Source organism: Diabrotica undecimpunctata, chromosome 9 (genome assembly GCF_040954645.1).
Source record: "Diabrotica undecimpunctata isolate CICGRU chromosome 9, icDiaUnde3, whole genome shotgun sequence".
Taxonomy (NCBI): domain Eukaryota; kingdom Metazoa; phylum Arthropoda; class Insecta; order Coleoptera; family Chrysomelidae; genus Diabrotica; species Diabrotica undecimpunctata.
The window spans coordinates 131141707-131165319 of NC_092811.1; the positions used below are offsets into that span (position 1 = coordinate 131141707).

Genomic DNA, 23613 nt, shown 5'->3' on the forward strand with positions numbered 1-23613 from the left:
ATCTGGACCGTTAGCTAGTTAGTTCATTGCGAGATAACGCGTCGTTACAGTGTAAAAGTAAAAATACATAGTAAGTCGCGGTTCATCGTGCCAACATGAAACTCGTTGCAATAGCTGCACTTTTTATGTGCAGCGTAGCCGTAACTCGTGGTTACAAAATACTGGGTGTTTTTAGTTATTGTGCTCATAGTCACTTTAGTTTGGGATATCGCTTAGCGTCGGAATTGGCGGCACGAGGACATGATGTGACTGTGATAACTTGCAAACCCCAGAATAAGGGGCTAAAAAATTTAAAAGAAGTCTCAGTGGAAGGACTTAAAGGAGCTCTTGACAGTAAGAGAGATTTTTCAAATCGGCTAGGTTTTTTAAGCACTTTTTTGTGAATAAACTACAAATCAAACACAAAAACAATTCAAATTTATATTTTAAGTTGTTTCTTCCATCTCAAAAACACTATTTCAAAGTTCCTTTTTTTATTTAATTCCAGTCGAATGTAGCTTGTACCATATATAGTCCAGTTACTGTGGCATTTTCCCTTTAAATTTTTTATAACTGCACCGATTTATCTGAAATTTTTACAGTGGGTAGTAAATTACTCAAAAAACATAAGATATTATGGTGCCGATGTGTGCTTCTACCCCTGGGGTGGTTGGCACCCCATCTAGGAGGTTGAACTTTTTACACTCAAAATAACCTCGGGAATTGATATAGAATCAAATTGTAAACAAAAAATGTCATATAAATTTTTTTCGCTAAATTAATACTTTTTGAGTTATACGCACTTGAAAAAGTAAACTTTTCGCAAAAAAGAACATGTTTTTCAATGATTTTGTACGAATAACTCAAAAACAAAGCGTTTTAGTGAAAAATCTATAATGAACAAAAATAAAGCTTATAAAAAAACAAAGAGATTGTTTTTTTACTAAGTTTTATAAGTACAATACTATGCGATTTATAATTGTTTGAAGATGACTTTTTATTTTTGGGATACTATACTCGATGCATTTAACATCAAATATCGGAAAATAGACATCTTTTTTGATAAAAACTCATACAACACTTTTTAAAGAGCTATAAAAAACCTATAAAATGAGCTATGTTAAAAGCCATTTGGATTAAAACAAAGCGAAATACGAAGGAAAGAATTTGAATTACTCTAGCGTTTTTTAAAAAAACGAGTAGTATAAGTAACACTATTTCAATCAGAATTGAAATTAAACGTATATCTTCTACAATTCATTTTATTTTAGTGTTATTTATAAGTTTTAAAAGTTTAGCTTGTTTAAAATGCGTATTTTTTGAAAAAATCATGTTTAAATTAAAAAATCTTTTTTTTTAATTATCTAAAAGTTTACATTTTTTCAAAATAAATCTAAAACTATAAGAGATACGTGAAAAATGGTTCTATACCAAAATGTAGTTTTTTTCTTAACAAAAATTTTGATTTTTTTGTTTTTGTTGTAGCTCGAAAAATAATAGAGATATAACCAATTGAAGTTTGAGATACAGCGGCTGACACACCTGTAATCAGCACTTTGGCCCTTTACTATTTAAAAAGAAAGAATTTTAACATATTTTAATCTACTTAGTCTTGTAGCTTTTGAAATTACCTTCAAAATATTTTTTTAATGGACACTGTAGCTTAAAAATTAACGGAGTTATTCTAAAAAAATTTTAGAGCATGTTATTTATATTTTGGAGCATCAACTTATTTTCTGTATATATAAATGTTTTATTCAAGTATATTCGAAAAACATACATACATACGTATATATATATATATATATATATATATATATATATATATATATATATATATATATATATATATATATGTTATATACATAGAACTAGAGAACTAACGAACACAGAGAAGCGACACTCCTTTGAAGTTGCTTGGGCAAGCCGCCAATGAGTGCCAATGACAGGAGTACTTCAGATCTCGAAGACATTTTAGAAGCTGGGAGATATTGTACAATTTTGCTGTATGGCCTTGCCAAAGACACCCACATAAACAAAATGAATAAGGTAGAAGATTATTCATCATTACTTGAACAAATGCGATACGAATCGTTTATTAAAGCCACAACTAAAAATAAAGCAGTTAAATTATCATCTCTTGTACCAACTGTAAGTGCCCTGAATGAGCATATCAAAAGAGTTTATTTACAAACTCAGATATGGCTTGGAAACAAAGAGATTGATATAACGGATTGGGGATGGTTCAAGAGTGATGATATTTTACAACCAATAAAAATGAAAAGTTCACCTGCACCAGAAGAACTATTGAAACTGATTTTTTGCAATTGCAAAAAGGGTTGCGGCTCAGCGTGTGGCTGTCGTAGACTAGGTCTATTTTGCAATGCTACTTGTGGAACATGCTCTGGCGACAATTGTCAAAACTGTCCTGCAATAGACGAAGAGTTGGAGTTAGAACACGACGAGAATGACGCTTCAGACAATGAATAATTTGATATATTGTAAATAATTTTTATTTTTGTAAATATATTTTGTATACTTTCTAATGTAAAGTATTTTCATGCATAATTTTTTACAATAAAAACATCATGAGTATACTTAATTTTTTTATTTAGACATTTACCAAAGGGGAATTTGTTTCGTGAGCATAGAGGTGGTTTTTAAGGGTTGAAAATAAGCAACCAATCAAAAAATATTTTATTGATAAGAAAGGAATTTTTGAATATAAATGTACATTAAAAACTTTTGAAGTTGTTGAAAAAGATTTTTTTATATATTTTGACATAGTGGGTAGTTTTTAAGGGTTGAAGTGTTGCAATCAACCAAAATTATTTTATATAAGCAGAGAATTACATTGTAGATGATATAAATGCACTACAAAAGCGTTTGAACCTGTTAAACGATTTTTTACAATAATTTTTAATAAAAGGGGTGGTTTTTAAGATTATTTAAGGGTTGAGAATGTACACAATATCCATTCATATAATTGACAATATTTCAATTACCTAATTTAACACGATTTAAATCCATAAAATGCTTTAATATAAATTGTTTTCATTATTTTCAATAAGGGGTGATTTCACCCCTTAAAAATAAAAAGCTCACCTATCGCATATATAACTTTTGAAGAAGGAGGTAAGATAAGCCTAATTCCAAATTATTAGCAAAATCGATTCAGTTATAAAAAATTTAGAGGTATGGACCTCTTTTCCTCCACAGTGACTGGAGTAATATAAGTTTACAATAAGGTACAATTTTTAATCAAATTACAATTGAAAAAAAAAAGAATAGTTTCTTTATAGCCCACTTAATCTGTGGCAAAATCTTTGATTTCACGTAAAAATCTTGTAGAGGTTTTTGAATGATCTACTAGGTTTATGAGAAATATAAATCATATAGCTCCATGATCGAGCAACGGGTACTAAGTGTTTCAGTAGCAAAAGAAAAATTGATGGTAATTTTGCTAGCCTCACGCATGATTCCCGTCAATTTTATTGATTAATTTTCTCTATTCTCTTCTGTTTCTTGCAATATTATTTACGTCGTTCCAAACTTGTTTGTGTTTCTTTTCTATTGTTCTCTATATGAAAGATAGCTAATGACAAATCGTTGAAGACGTAAAGCTGACTTTAAACAGTCACAAAAAGTGAAAAATTTTTTCTACGAAACGTTTCTTTATTTTACTAAAATGTTTTAAATTAAAATACCTACATTGAACAATTGACAAAGATAATTCCAAAAACTCCATTTTTGCAATAATTTATCTAAAGAAAATGTACTAAATCTCAGCAAAATCGACCAAATAGTATGTAACTTATTTAATTTAATTTGTTTATCCTGGAGAGCGATAATCTTGCCTTCTGTGGCACGGGGAATATCCATTTTTTTCAGACATGCGGTATTTCACGAGTACCATTAGTTTAGTGGGTTATACCTTTTTACTCCTTTTCGGTATATGCCATCCATAAGATGGATCATGAAATTTAGTTATTCGTTTATAACCTGTCCAATTTAATGTTGATAAATAATAAAAATATGAGATCTTGGTTCCTATTGGTCATATAAGGTTTTTCTTTTTACAGATTGTGTTTTTTCACCATCTTTTCAGTGACCCTACTTACTAGCGCATTATATAAAAATATCAAAGTTATTAAAAAATGCTTATAAACTAAAAAGTCAGCCCTTTTTAAACGTTTTTTAATAGCAATTTTAATAAAATGTTATCTTTTTTAATATATCTTAAAATGAAAGCCTCAAAGAATCGATTGCGATTTTCTCGATACCTCTAGCGCCACTGATTGGGCAAGTAGATTTGTTGAACTAATCTCTTTCCGGAATACTTAATAATCCACTCAGAAATATAAGAACTTTTTAAGATCTACTACTTTAAGGTTGTTAAAAAAAACAAAGCAAAATCAGCCATACATCTTCAAGGATATTCGATCAGCTGTCCCTCATATACCTTTTAGAATTTTCAAAAACCTGTATAAGATTTTTTTAGCATTTTTTTACTGGCCTATTAAGTACAATATTGGACCTTGGTCCATGGGTCTCAATTTGTTGTAGGGGTTGTTTCCATTCCTCCTCAAATGCCTCGTCCTCGAGTCTTATATCCAACACTTCCACTCCGTTGAAAATATTGTTCAGCTATTTTCCTCAGTTAATATCCATATATTTCGTGACTACAATTTACCGAACTCATTATGATATAACGATGAGTATGGTGTATTGGTTCATTGTCCAGGAGGAGATCGAGCTGTGAATGTTGCTCAAATCCTTAATTGTATAAAATTGTATTGTATCTATTTTGAATTCTGTATCAAACGAGAGAAATGTATTTTTGAATTTGGTATTTTTCAGCCATAGGGAACTGAATGTTGTAAAAGCGAGTGATCCCCTACTGAACTCAAGTCTACATCATGTTGCCTATGAATGTTGTTTAACAATCTCAAATATATCTAGTTTGTCAAGACTAGCTTACGAGGAATTTTTTTATGATTTTAAAAATGGCAATTTCACTAAACTTAAGAACTTTTTGGTCTCTATTAATCGGCAGTATTGTTTGACTCACAATGATATTATTGTTTCAACTAATATATTCTATAAAATTATTTCACTAGGAATATTTTACTTTATACCTCTGAAGAGATACAGAGCATAAACTTTTCCTAAATGGTTTTTCCATGAAATTAGAATTTTGACATATTGTAAGAAAGGGTCATGACTCATTGTACATGAAATATCGTACCCCGTATCCCTTTATTTATACTGAATTTCTCTGTCTCTCCTTTTTGTGTCTTTATGCTTATTTTTCTAGTTCTCATTGTCATTTCTATTAATTTTCTGAGTTTATCTGAAATTTTTAATTTTTAAGTACTATCATTAATCCTTTCGTTTTAATTGAATCAAATGCCTGTTTTAAGTCTATGAATAACATTTCCAATTCTCATTTATATTTATTTGCTTTTTCCATTATTTGTTTTATTGTGTGTATTGCATCTATTGTAGATCTTTCTTCTGTGAATCCACATTGGTACTATCCTACTGTCTTCTTTATGATCTTTGATAACCTCCTTTTTATTATTGATGTCAATATTTTATATGTTGTATTTAGTAACGTTATTCCTCTATAATTTTCACAGATTTGTGATCTCTCTTTTGTTATGATCTGCCCTACCTCCCAGTCCCCTGGCATTTTCTCTTCTCTCCATATATTTTTCGATAGTGCCAATATTTTTTCTATTAGTTCCCTTCCTCCATATTTTATTAGTTTCATATTAATTCTATCTTTACCAGGGTAATTAAATATTGCTTCTCTGTATTACTTTATCCAATTCCTTTAATGTTGGTTCTTTTGAAATTTCGATGTCTACTTCATCTACTACGTCTGCTTCTTCTGCGTGCACCATTTCTTCCTCGTTATGCATTTCTTCTCCTGTTGTTTCCTCCGTCAAGAGTTCTCTGTAGTAATCCCTCCATACTTGCTTGTATTCTTGATCCTCTATTATCACTGTTCCCTCTCTATTTTTCATTTCGTTTGTTTTGCCTTTGTATTTTTTGTTTTGTTCTTTAATCTTTTTGTAAACATTTTTCGTATTTCTGTTTGTTCTTTCCTGCTCTATTTCCTGCATTTTTTCATCTACCCATCTTTTTTTATTTTGCCTTATCACTTTCTTAGCATTCCTTCTTAATTTTTCATATTCTTTTCTGTCTTCCTCTTTATCTGTTCTTAGCCATTTATTTCTGACTTGCACTATTTTTCTGTTATTTCTTTACATCCATGGTTATACCATCTGTTTTTTGTTTTCGTCTGACTTTTACCTATCTGCATATTTGCACCTTCTTCTATTGATGTTTTGATCGTCTCCCATTCTGTGTTTATATCTTCTGCTTTATATTTCTCTTTTATTTGAACTGTTACTGCCTTTTTTTTATTTCTTTATTACTCATTTTATTGACATTCCACTTTTTATGTTGGGTTTTCTGTTTTATTTCAATTTTAACTTTTTGTCTTATAGTGGCTGTGACCATATAGTGGTCTGAATCTGTACACGCACCTCTAAACGTTCTTACATTTTTTATTGACGATTGTTTTCGCTTATTAATCAATATGTAATCAATTTGACTATATTATGTTTTCTGATCTGGTGACCTCCATGTTACCTTATGTATTTTAGTGTGTACAAATTTTGTTGAGCTTATTAACAAATTTGTTCTTGTTGCTAGGTTACATAGTCTTTGGCCATTGTCACTCGTGTTTTCGTGTATTGTATGCTTTCCTGCAATTTATTGTAAAAAGTCTTCTTTTCCAATCTGGGCATTGAAGTCTCCTAGTACAAATGAAGTCTTCTTTGGGTATTTTATCTATCTCCTTTTCGACCCTATCATGAAAGATTTCTTTTTCTGCATTGCTTGTTTCTGTGGGGGCGTATAAATTCAAGACTGATATATTAAATTGTTTGATGTTGACTCTAACATAGGCCATCCTTTCGCATATTGGCTTGAAATTTATAATTTTCTCTCTTAGGTGCTTTAGTATCATGAATCATATCCCTTTTTGCTCTTGCTTCTTTTCTCCTGAATATAATATTGTAAAGTCTTGTTTATCAACCTGTCCTTGTCCCTCCCAGCGTAATTTTTGCAGTGCTGCAATATCTATTTTATATTTTGGGTTCTTTTCCTATTTCTAGCATTTTTCCTCGAGCTAGTATAGTTCTTATGTTCCATGTGCTTAACTCTTTAATTTTTTTGTCCTGTTACTTTCGTCTTTTATTTTTGTTTTCTTTTCTATCTTTCTTTACTTCACTTTTGTTGTACCCGAGTTTATCTGCAGTCATTTCCTGTTTCTTTGCCTTGTCTGTCAACGAATAATGTATCCTCTCCTTCCTTGCTAGTTTCTTGAACCACCTCCAGTATGGTCCTCCAGCTGGTTGGTGTTTATATTCCATCTCCTTTCTAGACCATCTATTATCAGTTTGTTGGCTTTAATTTGGACACGTTTACCTTTCTTTATTTCTTCTTTTTCTATTTTTCATATTTCCTTCTGTATTTGTAATTTCTCTATGGTTAGATCATTGTTTATATATATTTTTTCTTCTTTAACTTCTTTAAGTTTACTTTTGTTTTCCATAATTTTTGTTTTTTCTTCTTTGTTTGGCAGTCTGACTAAACATGTTTTATCACCTAGTTTCACTGCTTCTTCTATATTTACGGTAATATTTAGCTCTTTTGTCATAAAATTTCCTATTACTTCTTTTATAGTTTATTTTTATGAACGAGAGAGTAATTAGCATAATTTTAACTGGTAGCTCCGACCACTCCATGGGCGTGCTCAAGATTAATTGAAAAATTACTTTGAATAATTGTAAAAAATAAATGAATTATTTCAGTGTTATAAAGTGTTATGTGTATGTAAACAAAAGTGACCTCTTTTATCACACACTATATTAGAACTGACTGGCCTACATTAAAAAGGATTTTAAAAAATTCACATTTTTTTTAATTTTTAAAAATTACAAAAGAGAAAAAGAGTTTTTAAAACCGTCTAAGGTATGTTAAATAGATGAATAAAAATATTAATATAAAACTTACAGCTACTTGTTACAAATCCAAATCAGATTCAGAAGATGAACTTTCAGAATCAAGATTTATAATAACTGGCTCGATCATTTTATCAGTAATATTGTCCAGCTTCCACATTTTTTCCTCTTCTTTAATAGTGTGATTTACTGCCTTTTCCCAGTTTTCAGGTTTTACATTATTTACGGCCTCCAAAAACAACTGTTTAACATCATGAATTTTAAAAGTGGTATTTTTTCTTGAAACTTCACTCTTTATCTGTGCCCATACCAGTTCAATCGGGTTTAATTCACAATGATATGGTGGGGATTTAAGTACTGTAAATTTTTCTTTATGAAGGGCACACAACGAATAAAGTTCCTTTCTTATAGATCCGGGATGGTACTTAATATTTTTTGAACTCAGCCAATTCTGCAAGTCTTTTTTTAACCACTTGGTTGTGGGCAGTCCTTCTATAGGTCTGGAGTGATAACTTGCATTATCCATTACTATTACACAGTTCTTAGGAAGAAGATCTATCATTTGTTCGAACCATTCTTGAAAGACATCAGCGTTCATGTCTTCATGGTAGTCACCGGTACGAGTTGATTCAAAAGTTAATAAACCACCTTCAACAAAACCGTCTGAACTGCCAATGTGTACTATTATCAGCCTGCGTCCCTTTCCTGATGGTGGGTTTAAACCAGTAGATAAGTTATTTACAAAAGCGTGCCTTTGACTTGTAACAGTTTCATCCTGCCAAAATTTATTTGGTGTATGACCCTCGTTGATCCATGTTTCATCAAGATAAAATATTTTTCTTTTTTGTTTTCTCATTTCCTTTATGGTTCTTAGAAAATGTCTTCTCCATATGACAATATCGCTTCTTTCTAATAAAATAGACTTTCTGGGATTCTTTTTCCAGCGGAAGCCTATTTCTTTTAAAAGTTTCCATAACGTACTTCGACTCATTTCTGGGTAATCTTTATCATCTCAAACTGAGACAAGATCTTTATCCAATGTTGGAAATTCTTGTCTAAAGAAGAATTCATGCACTTTCCGTCGAAGTCCTTCTTTAAAATGATATTCTATTTGAAATTTTGGTTTCCCTGGAGCATTACGTGGCATTTGAAAACTACCACATTTCTCTTCTTTAATAACTCTGTAAATCGTAGATTTCCCAACACCAAGTGTACTGCTTACTAACTCAACGGTCTCATCAACACTTTCACATAAACGTTTGTCTGTAAATCATTTAAAACAATTAAATATTAATGTTTTTTCATTAACTGTTAGAGGACCAATTTTTCGGCGTTTACACGGCACTTCCAAATTTTCCATAACACTAGTATACACAATAAACTGCACCTTGCAACTGAAGTACCTACTTTTAGTGAACTGTTAAGAATTTTGAATACGCCACTTGGACCTTCCTATATACAAAATGGAAAAACTCACTATCACATTTTCTATGGAATAAGTTTAGAAGGTAATTATCTAGTCAATTACTGTCGTAGATTCCTGGAATTAAAGAATTAAATGTTTGATTGTTGAAACCCTTACTTCGTGGAATGCACTCATTTCAGATAAAATAAAATGTTTTATTTTATCTAAAGAATTAAACTTTATTTTGCAAATAGGCAAAGAATTAAACTTTATTTTGCAAATAGATAAAATAAAACGTTTTATTTTATCTAAAGAATTAAACTTTATTTTGCAAATAGGTAGGCACTTATTAAACTTTTATTGGTTATATTATATATATAACCAATAAAATAAACATCTTACATTTCTTGCAAATTCATTAGTACCTGTTAACCTCCATCACTCCGACACTGGCCACCTTATTTAGGGATTAGTAAACCTCACAACTATTGTATTCTATTCTGCTCCAACCTTTATACCTGGTGGTCATACTCAATTTAAAATTGTTTTCCTATATACTTCTGTAAACTTGTTGACAAATATCTGTTTTTCATTGAGTCAACAGTTTAGGGATTTGCATACATAATTTATTGTTTTATTACTCTCTCATACATAAAAATACACTATAGTGTTCTTTTATCTCCAGTTTCTATTGTCATTTCCTATATATTCTCATTATTTTCTTTTATTATTCTATCTAGCCTTTCAAGGCGTCCTTTTGTATCATTCAGATCCTTTTTGATTTGTTCATTTTCTTTCCGGATTTAACTATTCTCTCGTTTTAGAGATTATATAAGCTTAGATTATGTTATTATATTTAACCTTATCGGTATTAAAGTTAAAGGAAGTGTTTTTAAAGACTAAGAGAAATTGATATCAAGTACAAATATCAAATAGTGCTATTCTAGTTCCCCTTATCATTTTGTTAAAATGTTTTTGTTGCAGTATTATTTTATTTTTGCACTATCAATCATAGTTATGCAATTATTTGCTTGTAAGTCAAGTAGATAACTGATAGGTATATAAGCGCTTTAGCCTTGGACCCATCTACAAAATTTAATTAAGTTATTCCATGTTATCTAGTTAGATGTTTAAACTATTGTATAAATATTAAATAAATCAAATATATTATATAACCAAAGTAGTTATTAGCTGATAAATCTATTTGAAGATTAGAACGATGAAACGCGATTTTTAACCAAAAAGAGTAAATATACTATACAAAATATACAGAGACTCAGTAGTAGAAGTACATAGGTATCTAGACCAAGCAAATTAGATCAATTTTATTTAACAAGAAAAAAAATGTTATCCATAGTGGCAAAGCGTGGGATTAATACACAAAATAAAAATAAATTAAACAGCTGCAAATTCCGGGGGTGATTTTGGGAGGATTAGAAATCTACCACTTTTTTAAAGTAATTACTATTTAAATGGGAATAGACCATAATTAAAGGTTAAAGTATGTTTATTGACGTTTCAATTTCCACTTCGGAAATCGTTTTCAAAATACAAACATTAGTAAATTAAACAAATTTTGTTTTTTTGTTACTTAGTGAAAAATTCTTCTAATAATTTAATTATATCTGACTTATTTATATTGACAATTCAGACATACATTATACATTTTAAAGTAGACGACTTTAAAAAGACATTGCCAATATTGTTAAGTTGCGCTCCTGGGACGATTTTACTTATCTTATAAGATAGTTCATTCGATTACATGAAATCAACTTTAACTTGAGAATATCCATCAGAAAATATCATAGCATGTAATTCGTCTTTAAAAAGACAAATGCATGGTATGATGACAGTAAAATTCTCCTGTTAGTGATTCCATAGTAAATTATGAGGGAAAAACCAGGAAAAAAACCTCATAATACTATCCCGACATGGTAAGTATTTGGTCGTGCATTTAGGTTACCTTCAATAAACACCAAAATGAGACCAATTGTGTCGCAAATTCCTCGGCACAATGTATTAGGATCTGGTTACCAATATTGAAAGAGGAAGTTATTAGAAGTAAAATACCAGTATTAGTAAGTCAGTAACATATAGAGCATACATCATTTATGTTTTTTAAATAACAAACATACAAAAAGAGAATTTGGTGTTTATTGAAGGTAAACTAAATGCACAATCAAATACTTACCATGTCGGGATAGTATTATGAGGTTTTTTTCCTGGTTTTCCCCTCATAATTTACTATGAAATCAGTTGTCTTTTTAAAGACGAATTACATGCTATAATCTTTTCTGATGGATATTCTGAAGTTGATTTCATGTAATCGAATGAACTATCTTATAAGATAAGTAAAACCGTCCCAGGAGCGCAACCCAACAATATTGGCAATATCATTTTAAAGTCGTCTACTTTAAAATGTATAATGTATGTCTGAATTGTCAATATAAATGAGTCAGATAAAATTAAATTATTAAAAAAATTTTTCACCAAGTAACAAAAAAAACAAAAGTTGTTTCATTTATAGTCCGGTAAAATAAGGATGCAACCTCGGAATGAAAGATAATAAGCTGAAAATTTGCATACGTCTTTATTTTGATGGTATAAAACTTACCTCAAAAGTCTCATTTAATCACGTGTCCGCGTCTTTAGATATTTAAGGTCAAAGGTCACGAAAATGAGTTCTCTGCAAATATCTCGTTTCCCTTACACTTTATGATATTTAAGGTGGTAAGAAAAATTGTAGAATGGAAAATTCTCTTCAATTTTTGTCTGAAGTACTTTTATGTACCTTCAACCCTTCTTAAGATAGAGCGCAAAGAGTTGGGGACCGCTTACCTGTGTATACGGTAACGCGAAGTCAGCCAGTAGGATTCAATAAATAATAAGTTATATAGTTAATTATTCAGTTAAAATACTACTATTATCATTAAATTTTTATTATTTATTATTTAATAAACTATATTTATAGATATTAATTATAAAATATATATTTTTTATATAATATTTATTGTATTTTTAACAAACATACAATATTAAATGAAATATTTCAAATGAACTTTAATGATATTTTTAACAGCTGTATATACGATAAATTAAGATCAAGTGCAGAATTCAACAATAATCATTTTTATATTTAATTAAATACTGAAAAAATCATATTTATTATTTTTTTAAATTATATATTTATTTATTAATCCAATAATCGATTTATTAAAGTTACAAATATAATATATATTCTTTTATTATGTATGGTTAATATTTTTGTATTAATTTTCTTCTTCATCGTCTTCTTCTTCTTCTTCTTCCTCTGACTGCTCAATATCGGATTCATCATCATCATTCTCGTTTATTAAAGTATCAGAATAAAAATATTCAAGAATATCAGGTGCATATTCACTTTCTTCATTGAAATCATCTGAAGTTGATGAAGCGTTTAGACATGATTGTCCATTACACTGCCCACGAGATTCTCTTACGAGGTGGACTTGCTGCAGTTGAAGTTTCATCCTCTTCTGCACGTCGCTTCGATGCAGCAATTGAATGTTTACTTATATATACTTTTCGACACTCAACATGCACCATCACAGAAGTTAAAGTATTTAAATAATTTATATGACCGTCATTTCTTTCAATACTTGCAGTTTTTAATGTTTGTAAGCCACGCACAACACTCACAGAGACACCTTCTGATATTAACTTGTTACAAATAAAACACAAATCAGCCATTGCAATTAAAAATATTAACTCAAAATTATACGTCTGTCGATGCTAAGATGTCGTTTTCAACTGAACGATAAAATAAATTTTTTTCGGTAAAGAAATACTAACGCAGAGAAATAGCTCTACCCTATCATTCCCATCATCAAGTGAAATATCCCTGCACCGCTATTGTGCGTATATACATAGAAGTCCCAAACTCATTCGCCACGGTGTGTAGAAAGTCATATTAAAAAAAACCGGTTAGGTCATATCTAACAAAGGAGCATCTGCTACAGCTTAGCAGAAACAGCAACCGCCGTACAAGAGATTTGTATTTTGAGATATAATATTCGTAGTAATATGGACGAAAAGTATTTTATTTAAAATTTTATGTTTGGTAAAAATAAAATAAATATTATATAAAAAATATATATTTTATAATTAATATCTATAAATATAGTTTATAAAATAATAAATAATAAAAATTTAATGATAATAATAGTATTTTAAGTAAATAATTAACTATATAACTTATTATTTATTGAATCCTACTGGCTGACTTCGCGTTACCGTATACACAGGTTAGCGGCCCCCCACTCTTTGCGCTCTATCTTAAGAAGGGTTGAAGGTACATAAAAGTCCTTGGGACAAAAATTGAAGAGAATTTTCCATTCTACAATTTTTCTTACTACCTTAAATGTCATAAAGTGTAAGGGAAACGAGATATTTGCAGAAAACTCATTTTCGTGACCTTTGACCTTTAATATCTTAAGTTGCGGACACGTGATTATATAAGACTTTTGAGGTAAGTTTTATACCATTAAAATAAAGACGTATGCAAATTTTCAGCTTATTATCTTTCATTCCGAGGTTTGCCCCCTTTTTTGCCTTATTTTACTGGATTATTACTAATGTTTGTATTTTGAGAACGATTGCCGAAGTGGAAATTGAAACGTCAATAAACGTACTTTAACCTTTAATTGTGGCTTATTCCCATTTAAATAGTAATTACTTTAAAAATACCACAAGAAAATAGCTTCAGAATAATACAACTTGTTTATGCGACATTTTTAACATGACATCAAAATTACCGAGCGAAATAAAGAAAATCGATTTAAGTTTATTCAATTATGATAAACCAGAATTATATATTAAAAAGTTGTTAATTAACAATTTTTTTTAGAAAAAAAGATATAAGCATTTCCAGGATCTTTGTTTTTTAGAAGTTACTCTTCTTTTTTCAAAGAAAAATTACATGGTGCAATTTTCCACTTTGAGTTTGTGTTTTTCGTGTAACACTATAGCGTTAGCCAAGCATTCTCTAGAAAACAGCTATTCTTTCTATTTTAAAAATGTACACATTTTGAAAAAGAACAAAATTACAACAAAAGACCGATTAAACTGCTGTATCTATCGCTGGTGCGAACAAAACTAGAATATTGCAGCTTAATTTGGTATCCCATTTATAAATGTTATATGCAACAGATTGAAAAGGTACAACGGAAACTTTTAAAATATTTAGCTTTTAAGGTTGATGGAGTATATCCTGTCCATGGTTATGATTACGATTTGTTATGTAACAGGTTTAATATTATAAGTTTAGAGTTAAGAAGAATTATATTTTCGGTTTCATTTTTATATAAGTTGTTACACAACTGTATTGACTGCAGTGATATATTAGGTCAAATTAGATTTAATGTGCCACGAATTACTTCCAGGTCGACTATAGTATATTAGATTGTTAATTTTTTTTGTGTATTTTTTTTTATTTCTTATATACGTAGTGATTTGTTTAATTATATTGTTCTCACTCTTTATTTTGTTTTTCACCTACTTATTTTTTGCACTTATTTTTTTACTTAATATTTTTGTATCACCTACTAATGATTGTATACTAATTAAAAATGTATCTTAAATTTTTAACCTAGAAATGGGAAACTGTTGGGTAATAAAGCTATTATTTATTTATTTATTTAAAAGATGCATATTAAAGATGATTCACACAAAAAAAGATCAAAATTCTATCAATAATAAGACTGATTTTATTGGTTTGTTTTTTAAATGTACCATTGGCCGATATTTAAAATACGACCCTGAACTACTCTTATTTTGAAGAACCCGTCACATGTATTTAGGGTCAGATACCATTTTTTTATGCCAAATAAAATTTTTCGAAAGTAGAGATATAAAATATAATTGTGTATTGTGTGATGTTTAAATAATTAAAGTGCTTATTGAAAATAGCACATAGCAGAAACGTGTAAGCAATAATTAAGTGCTTTATTTATAACAGGCCAAGAAACCCAGAAATTAAAAAAGTTTCTACTTAAAAATTCACTGTCAAGACATAATAATAAACCTAGAGCTAAGATTAATACTATTACAAGAATTAATATTGAACTCAACATTCTTCCTGGTTGAACTGCGTCGATTATCATTGCGCCGAGCTTTCGACATCCTCTTTGATGTCGTATTAAGGGCTTCGGAGGTCTCAGTCTCCCGAGCCCCCAGACATTTTACTCTAATCACTAACCAATGTATTAGTACTACTGGGACCAGAGGACGGTTTATTTTTACCGTCGATGGTGACTTGTCTTTGGTGAAGGTTAGCGTAGGGGTTAGCGTGGGGATTGGCGTGAGGGTAAGAGCGAACGTTTCTGACAGTATGATTTTGATTGGCGGATAAAGCGGACGATATTTTCTTTATGAGAGGTTTACATATCGAACGTAACTATATGCCGTCATCTCTTTTATTGAGAAAATTTGGCCTTTCTTCAATTTCTATGGTTTGGTTTATAGAAGCGGATGAGGGCTATGGTTCTGGAGTTTTCAAAATCAATTTTGTGACCTGTATGAAAATGGTGTTGACCTAGAGCTGAAATTGAATCGTAATTGAGAACAGACGTAGAATGTTTATAAATCCTATTTGGGATTCTACGATTTGTTTGGCCTATATAACATCGGGGCAGTCTGCCCAAGGAATTTTATAAACTTCGAGTTGTTCATTTGGAATGTTGTCTTTGATTGGTCAGACAAGAGATGAAAGTTTTTGTTTGGGGTTAAATACTGCCTTTATTCCTCTCGTTTTGAGAATTTCGTCGATTTTGACAGGCTTTGTAGCTTTGAAGAAAAGGTTTTGTTGAGATTGAGTGTTGAGAGACAAGGCTATTAATGACTGAATTAATTTGTAAAGGTAGATGATTAGAGTTGGCACGCAAGTAGCGATTGGTATGGGTGGAATTTCGATGCACAGAGGGATTGAAGAAAACTGTAAATTTTAATAATTAAATATATATATATATATATATATATATATATATATATATATATATATATATATATATATATATATATATATATATATATATATATATATTGTTGTGATCTGTTTTATGATGTTTTATTATTGATTAACACTAATTTAATTAACCCAATTATTTAATTAATTAATTCACTAATTTATGCAGAGTCATACAATTCACTTACTATTAAAATTCTCAGGGTGCCTTTTTAATTTTACTTTAATCAGTTTACTTTATATATCTCTTCTAATGGGTTCAGTATCTCCTAGTTGCTCATAATCGGGATAGAACAGGAAACGGAACTAACATTAAAACAATATAAATATGCACACAAATTATTATTTATTTTCAATAAGCAATACGGTGAATGTTAATAAATAACTTTTTGTGGGCAATTATCTTTCCCAACAAACTCCTATACTCTAAATTTAATTTTAATTAACAAACTATCTATTGATCTGTTTTATAATAATATCTACCAAAAATTTACCATATAAAATACAATTTATTCACAAAAAAAATAACTCTTTGAAACTTGGAATCTTAGTTCGTATGCTTATATTTGATTTTATCTTTAGAATATCTTAAGTTTTCTTTCATTCAAATTATTTGACTGACCTTTATTTTTTACAACCAATGATGTCTCCTCTCGATCAAAACCACAGTTCCTTCCTTGATTGATTATGTCCGGCTACCATCAAATCCTTCCCGTTCTCAGCATCGATCCAAATCGCATACCAGCAAACTACTCCTCCGAAAACACAAGCCCAAGCCTCTTTTGACCGGTACTCTTTATTCACAAATTCTCCTTTCTTTCTTAATTATATCTCGTGGACTATGCAGACTCAAAAGAGGTATTAATCTTCTCCATTTTGATCTGCTCTCAGCTTCCACCTTTTTCACTAACAAACGAAAACACTGGTACTCAGATTGACTACACAAAAAACACGTCTTCTCTTCTGGTCTGCCGGTAACATAATAATCTTTTCAATCTCCCCAGACAACCTTCTCAAACTCTCTCATCCCCCATCATTCCTTTTTAACCAATCATAAGCATTCATCTTTCCCACTAATTTTCGATTTAGAAAATTTCCAACATAATATTTAAAACAAATAAACTACTTTCACTCAAATTACTTTTCAGAAACCATTAACAATTTTGCCTTTTTCAACCGAAATAAGCTTCCAAATTCTTGTTATCTCATATCTAAATCTAATTCTTATTTACTTTCGAAAAATGTCCACCGCAAAATACAATTACAAAGTTTATTCCTTAAATATATAATTATACGGGTCCATTGTCCTTTCACTATTCACTCAGTCTTTCCCGGAACAATGTTTTCTATTATGGTCTATTACAAATAAGTACAGGGTTGTATTTTAACTTATATGCCCGCGGTATATTAAAATATTAAAAAAATTCTGTATTCTATTTCTGATCGATAAACTGATCCATAACAATATATATATATATATATATATATATATATATATATATATATATATATATATATATATATATATGTGTGTGTGTGCATGTAAATATGTCAAATGTCAAATGATAATATTTTGTGGAAATTAAAATTTTGTTATTTATGTTCTTTTTTTTATCAAAATTATAAAAACTGTACATAATTTATTTCTTAATTCGAACAAAGTCATGTAAACCTTGGAATATTAAATATTTTGTAAACTACCGTGACTTGTCAAGATTTGCATTTACGATCAAGTTTTGTATTAAACATGTCTTTAATTAATCAGTTTTGTCAGAATCTGCGTACATGTCGAAGGCAGAAATGTAGACCTTGGTATTTTTAATACAGTGCTCCACAAAATAACGAAACACTGTTTTGGGGAGATTTATTCAAAATCTGTTTTATTGTTAAAATTTAGTCTATTATCTATCTTTGATTAATTGATAGTTCAATGTTTATTTAAGGGATAAATTCTCGAAAATCTCCCCGTTTAAGATTTGAACTTGTACAAACTCATCACTTTATAACTCCCCATATAATTATTAGACCCTCCAAGGCATCCTTTGGAGACTTGTAAACTGATCACCCCAGATAGGTAAAATCACCTTTTTTGCCTTAAGCCACTAGTTTCTAATACGGAAAATTGCCTGTTACCTATTACACTTCTTGTTTATGTGGTACTTTATTAAATTCAAAAGTCATTTTAAGCAAATGGCTTTAAAAGGTAATTGATATATTATATCTAACAATCTAAATGGATTTAAGATGAGAAAATTCTGCGTAGGTTTTGGATAGGGAACTTTTTAATAAAAATATGTTTAAGCGTATGCTATTGGCAATTATACCGAAAATAGTCCGCTATTTCATTTGCATTACATTTTTAATTTATCATTAATTTTTTGAACAAAATAAGTGTTACCATTTTGGCTTTATTAAGTTTTTTTGAAAATAATATGCGATTTTTGACACTTTGTAAACCCTTCCTAGGGTAATTGCAGGGGGGATTGAGCGGTTACCACAGCCGGTCTCAAGCCCGGATAAAATATGGAGGGTGATTGGCAAGGTTAGCAACTTACCAATCATAAAAACGAATATTGCTCAAAGAAACAATGTACATCCTCGAAACAAAATTGATACTATGAAGATGAGCACGGCAAGAAATAAAACAAGCGAGAAATATCCAAAATCCAGATAAAAATTACATGGAATATCAGGTTGTTCAACTCAATGGACCAAGACATAACCCAAGTGCTGAAAGAGAAACAAATAGACATTTGCGCTCTACAGGAAACAAAAAACTAAGGAAAAGGACAATCAAAATTAGGTAAATACATACTACTCTGCAGTGGAGTAGCCAAAGAAAAGAGGGCCAAACAAGGTGTTGCCTTGTTTGGCCAAAGAGTGTCAATGTATATTAAAAAGAATTCTAACAAAGATAAGAATGAAGAAACATATTTTTTGACCACAAAGACCAACACAAATATACATTCAATAACATGTGGACAAAAATCTATGATGGATTACTGATGGTAACTGTCCAGTAGAAATCGGAATCTTCAATTCTTCCAGTTACTTGTTGGTTAATATTATTAGGACTTCCCGTGGTTTTAGTAAAGAACTCAAGACCGTAAATGAAACTGTTTATTACTTCTATGTAAACGTAAATATAAAAATATAAAGAAACTTAATTGTTTGTAATAATGAAATAAAAATAAATATTACAAATATATTACTGTTAACCCATGCTGTTAGTTTGACGTTTTGAAACAGAATGTCTTTTCCGACATGAGGATTGATTTCAGCCAGATATCTTCAAGATAAGCCGTGGCCGGGACTTGTTATCTTACCTTCGCGACAATCTGTCGCCGGGATCAAATTTTGCAAAAGACAACATTGACCTTTATTCCCGCTGTTTCTCTCTCAAGAGCTCTTTTCATAATTTTTTCAGAGTATCTATTGAATGGTAGTGGTGACAATACACACCTCTGTCGCACTCCTCTTTTAATTTCCAACTTTTCTGATGTGTGTTTATTATTGCGTATATGTGCCTGCTGTTTGTAATGTAGATATGTTATAATTCGAAGGTCATTGTATTGTAATTGTTTTGCTTTGAGGACGTCCATTACTTGTTGTAATCTATGAAATAGACGTACGCATCTTATTTCACTAGGGCCTGCGTAGCGCAAGCGGTAGGATGCTTGCCTCGCATGCCGGTGGTCCGGAGTTCGAATCCTACTACCGGCAAGAACAACTAGACATTTTTAAAAATGTCTATAGGCCCCAGGTCGACTCAGCCTGAATAAAATGAGTACCCTGGGGAAAACCAGGGGTAATAATAGGCGGTTGAAGCGTAGCACTGGCCATGTTACCTTCCTTGTATACCGTAGGCCCTAGATATAGTAGACTACCCTGCTAAACTCCCAAAGCCGCGAAGCGGTATAAAACGGGAGACTATTATATATTATCTTATTTCACATTAAAGCAGCTCTGGATTAGTACGCTGAATGCAAAGAGAGCTTCACGGGTACCTACGCGTCTACGGAATCCAAATTGGGTTTCTTCAATATCCATATCAAGTATTTGGTAAATGCGTTTATGGATGATCTTTAAAAACATTTTAAGTCTGTAAGGCATCAGGCTTGTTGTGTGGTGGTCAGTGCATTCTCTAGAATTTTTCTTTTTTGGAAGACAAATAAATGTTGAGGTCAACCATTCATTGGGTATCTCACCCGACTGATAAATTTCATTAAAAAACTTTAAGAAGACATCCATGTACTCATTTTCTATTATTTTAAGGATATCAATAGGCAGTTAATCTTTCCCCGGGCTTTTTCCGTTTCTGGTGTTCTTTAGTGCATACAATATTTCTTCCTTTGTAATTCCTACCTTTTTATGTAGATTGAATAGAGAAATTTCTTTAGAAATAATTAAAACGATGGAAAATATCTATCAAAACAACACAATAAAAGTAAAAATAAAAGATGAACTAACTGACCCTATTGAAGCTGGCAAAGGTATAATACAAGGGGGTTCCATGAGTCCTCTACTTTTTAAACTGATTATGAATGAAATAATAAAAAAAGTAAGAATTAAATAGGGATACCAAATAGGAGAAAAACAAAAATTATCTGCTAGGCAGACGACGCAAAACTACTATCTCAAAGTGAAAATGATTTACAACGTATGCTGCACCAATTTAATATCACCGTCACAAATTTTAACATGTTAACTTTCACAAAAAAGATAAAATGCATGGTTATAACAGCAAATTTCCTAAGACGTAAATTAGAGCTGAAAGACCAGATAATAGAACAAGTGATGGAGTTTAAATATCCAGGCATTACATTATCTAGCCACGGAAAGCTCAAAAAAAAGTGAAAGATCAACTGAGTAGAACAAACAGAGCCTCAAACTGCTTAAATGAAACAATATGGACAAATAAAAATATCGGGAAAGAAATTAAAGACAGAATTTACAAAACAGTCATCAGATCAATATTGACGTACACGGTAGTAACACGACATGGCACAGAGAGGACAAAAAGAATATAGAACCAACAGAGATAAAAACACTAAGAAAAATTGATGGTAAAACACTATGGCACAGAGCTAGAAGTACAGATACACGACTTAAATGCAAGTCAACATCAAGGATTGGATAAGAAATAGAAGAGTAGAATGGAACGATCATATAAGCCGAATGACAACAAATAGAGTAGTAAAGACGGCAAGAGATGGTTCCACAATAAGAAGAAGATCAGTTGGAAGACTACGAAAACAATGGAATGGCAATTTCTGGAGGCACATTGAAAAAGAAACAGGCATGTCTACATAAAAAGAAAAAGAAGAAGAAGCCACTTTGGTAAATTTAACATATTTGAAAAATAGGTCAATATAAAAACTTGAATGTGCAACAATTGCATAGAAAACGAAAAACTTAATTTTCTATACGCGCAAAAGTTCTACACTTCATGGCATCATTGGCGAGCATTTTTAATTTAACAGAATGCATAAAAATGCTCCAAGTTCCTTTTCTGGCATTTAGAAATGGCCAAAGGTCATTTTGTGGTCTTTAACTGTCACGGGGCACAGGTAGGCCAGTGATTAGTTTGCAAATCTCTCCAGGTCTATTTCCAAATTCTTTGATTGCATTTATTTTAATTGGTCATGAGTTTACGTGTACGTTAGGATTTTGTAAATTTCTTCAAAGTTTCTAGTTAGATTATTCCTTCTGTGATTTTGGTACTGTTAGGCTGCAGGAGAAGATAATATTACCACAGATATGATATTAGAAGGAGGTAAGGAACTAATTGCAATTGTAACTAAGCTTGTGGACAGTTGTTTACATCAGGGCAAAGTCCCTAAGAGCTGGAACAACTCTAAAGTAATCTTATTACACAAGAAAGGTGATAGTCGAAAATTGGAAAACTACAGACCCATCAGCCTACTGTCACACTTGTTTAAAATACTCACCAAAGTCATAACTACTCGACTAACAAGGAAATTAGACGAATACCAACCATATGAACAGGCAGGTTTTAGAAAAGGCTATTCAACTTCCGATCACCTGTTAACCACAAAAATATTAATAGAAAAATGTAACGAATACAAGTTTCCAGTTTTCCTAGCATTTGTAGACTACGAAAAAGCTTTCGATACCATAGAACACACGGCCGTAATAAACGCAATACAAAATTGTAGAATAGACAGCAGATATATTAACTTAATAAAAGAAACTATGAACCAAGCTACAGCTACATACTACCTAAATGAAAATGAACACACGAACCCTGTACCATTAAACAGGGGAGTCAAACAGGGAGATACTTTATCACCCAAACTGTTCACCTTAGTTTTGGAGGACGTTTTTAAAAACCTAAATTGGAAATATAAGGGAATAAACATCAATGGCCGATACCTCAGTAATCTACGATTTGCAGATGACATAATCCTGATAGCTACTGACCTACAAGAAATGCAAACCATGCTTTTAGAACTACATACCGAATCTTCTAAAATAGGACTGAAAATGAATTTAAACAAAACAAAAGTCATGCACTTCGAAGACACCGTGACAATAATAAACGATAAAGTTATAGAAAAAGTTGAAGAATATATATACTTAGGACAAAAAATAATACTAAATAGGGAAATTCAAACTGAAGAAATAAAAAGAAGAAAAAAGTTAGCTTGGGCAGCATTCGGTAAACTGAACTATATACTCAGAAATCAACAAATTCAATTACATCTTAGATCTAAAGTTTTTGATGCATGCATTATTCCGATATTAACTTATGCGGCACAAACATGGACAATCACAAAAAAGAATATGAATATACTTAGAGTCACTCAACACGCGATGGAAAGAGCAATGCTAGGTATATCACTTAAGGACAAGAAAACAAACACATGGATAAGACAGAAAACCAAAGTCACCGATGTGGTGCAAAAATCATTAAAGTTGAAATGGGAATACGCTGGACATGTAGCTAGGAGCGATCTAAACAAATGGCACAGATCAATTTTATCCTGGAGACCATACCAACACAAAAGACCCAGAGGCAGACCTCCTATGAGATGGACAGATGATCTGAAAAGGACTGCCGGGAAAAATTGGCTACAAGTAGCGTACAATAAAAAACAATGGAAAGGAAGACTTGAAGAGGCTTATGTTCAGATGTGGACGTGAATGGCTAGACGAAGAAGAAGAAG

The 23613-nt window shown here is 30.9% G+C and overlaps 1 protein-coding gene across 1 annotated transcript in view; it reads left to right on the forward strand.

Moving 5' to 3' along the window:
- The window catches only part of LOC140451472 (UDP-glycosyltransferase UGT5-like), a 46323-nt gene continuing 22710 nt past the window's right edge, over positions 1–23613 (forward strand). The window contains exon 1 of the mRNA XM_072545294.1: positions 1–333. Within this exon, the coding sequence (XP_072401395.1) occupies positions 96–333 (238 nt within the window). The 5' untranslated portion in view covers positions 1–95. The remainder of the gene's footprint in view (positions 334–23613) is intronic.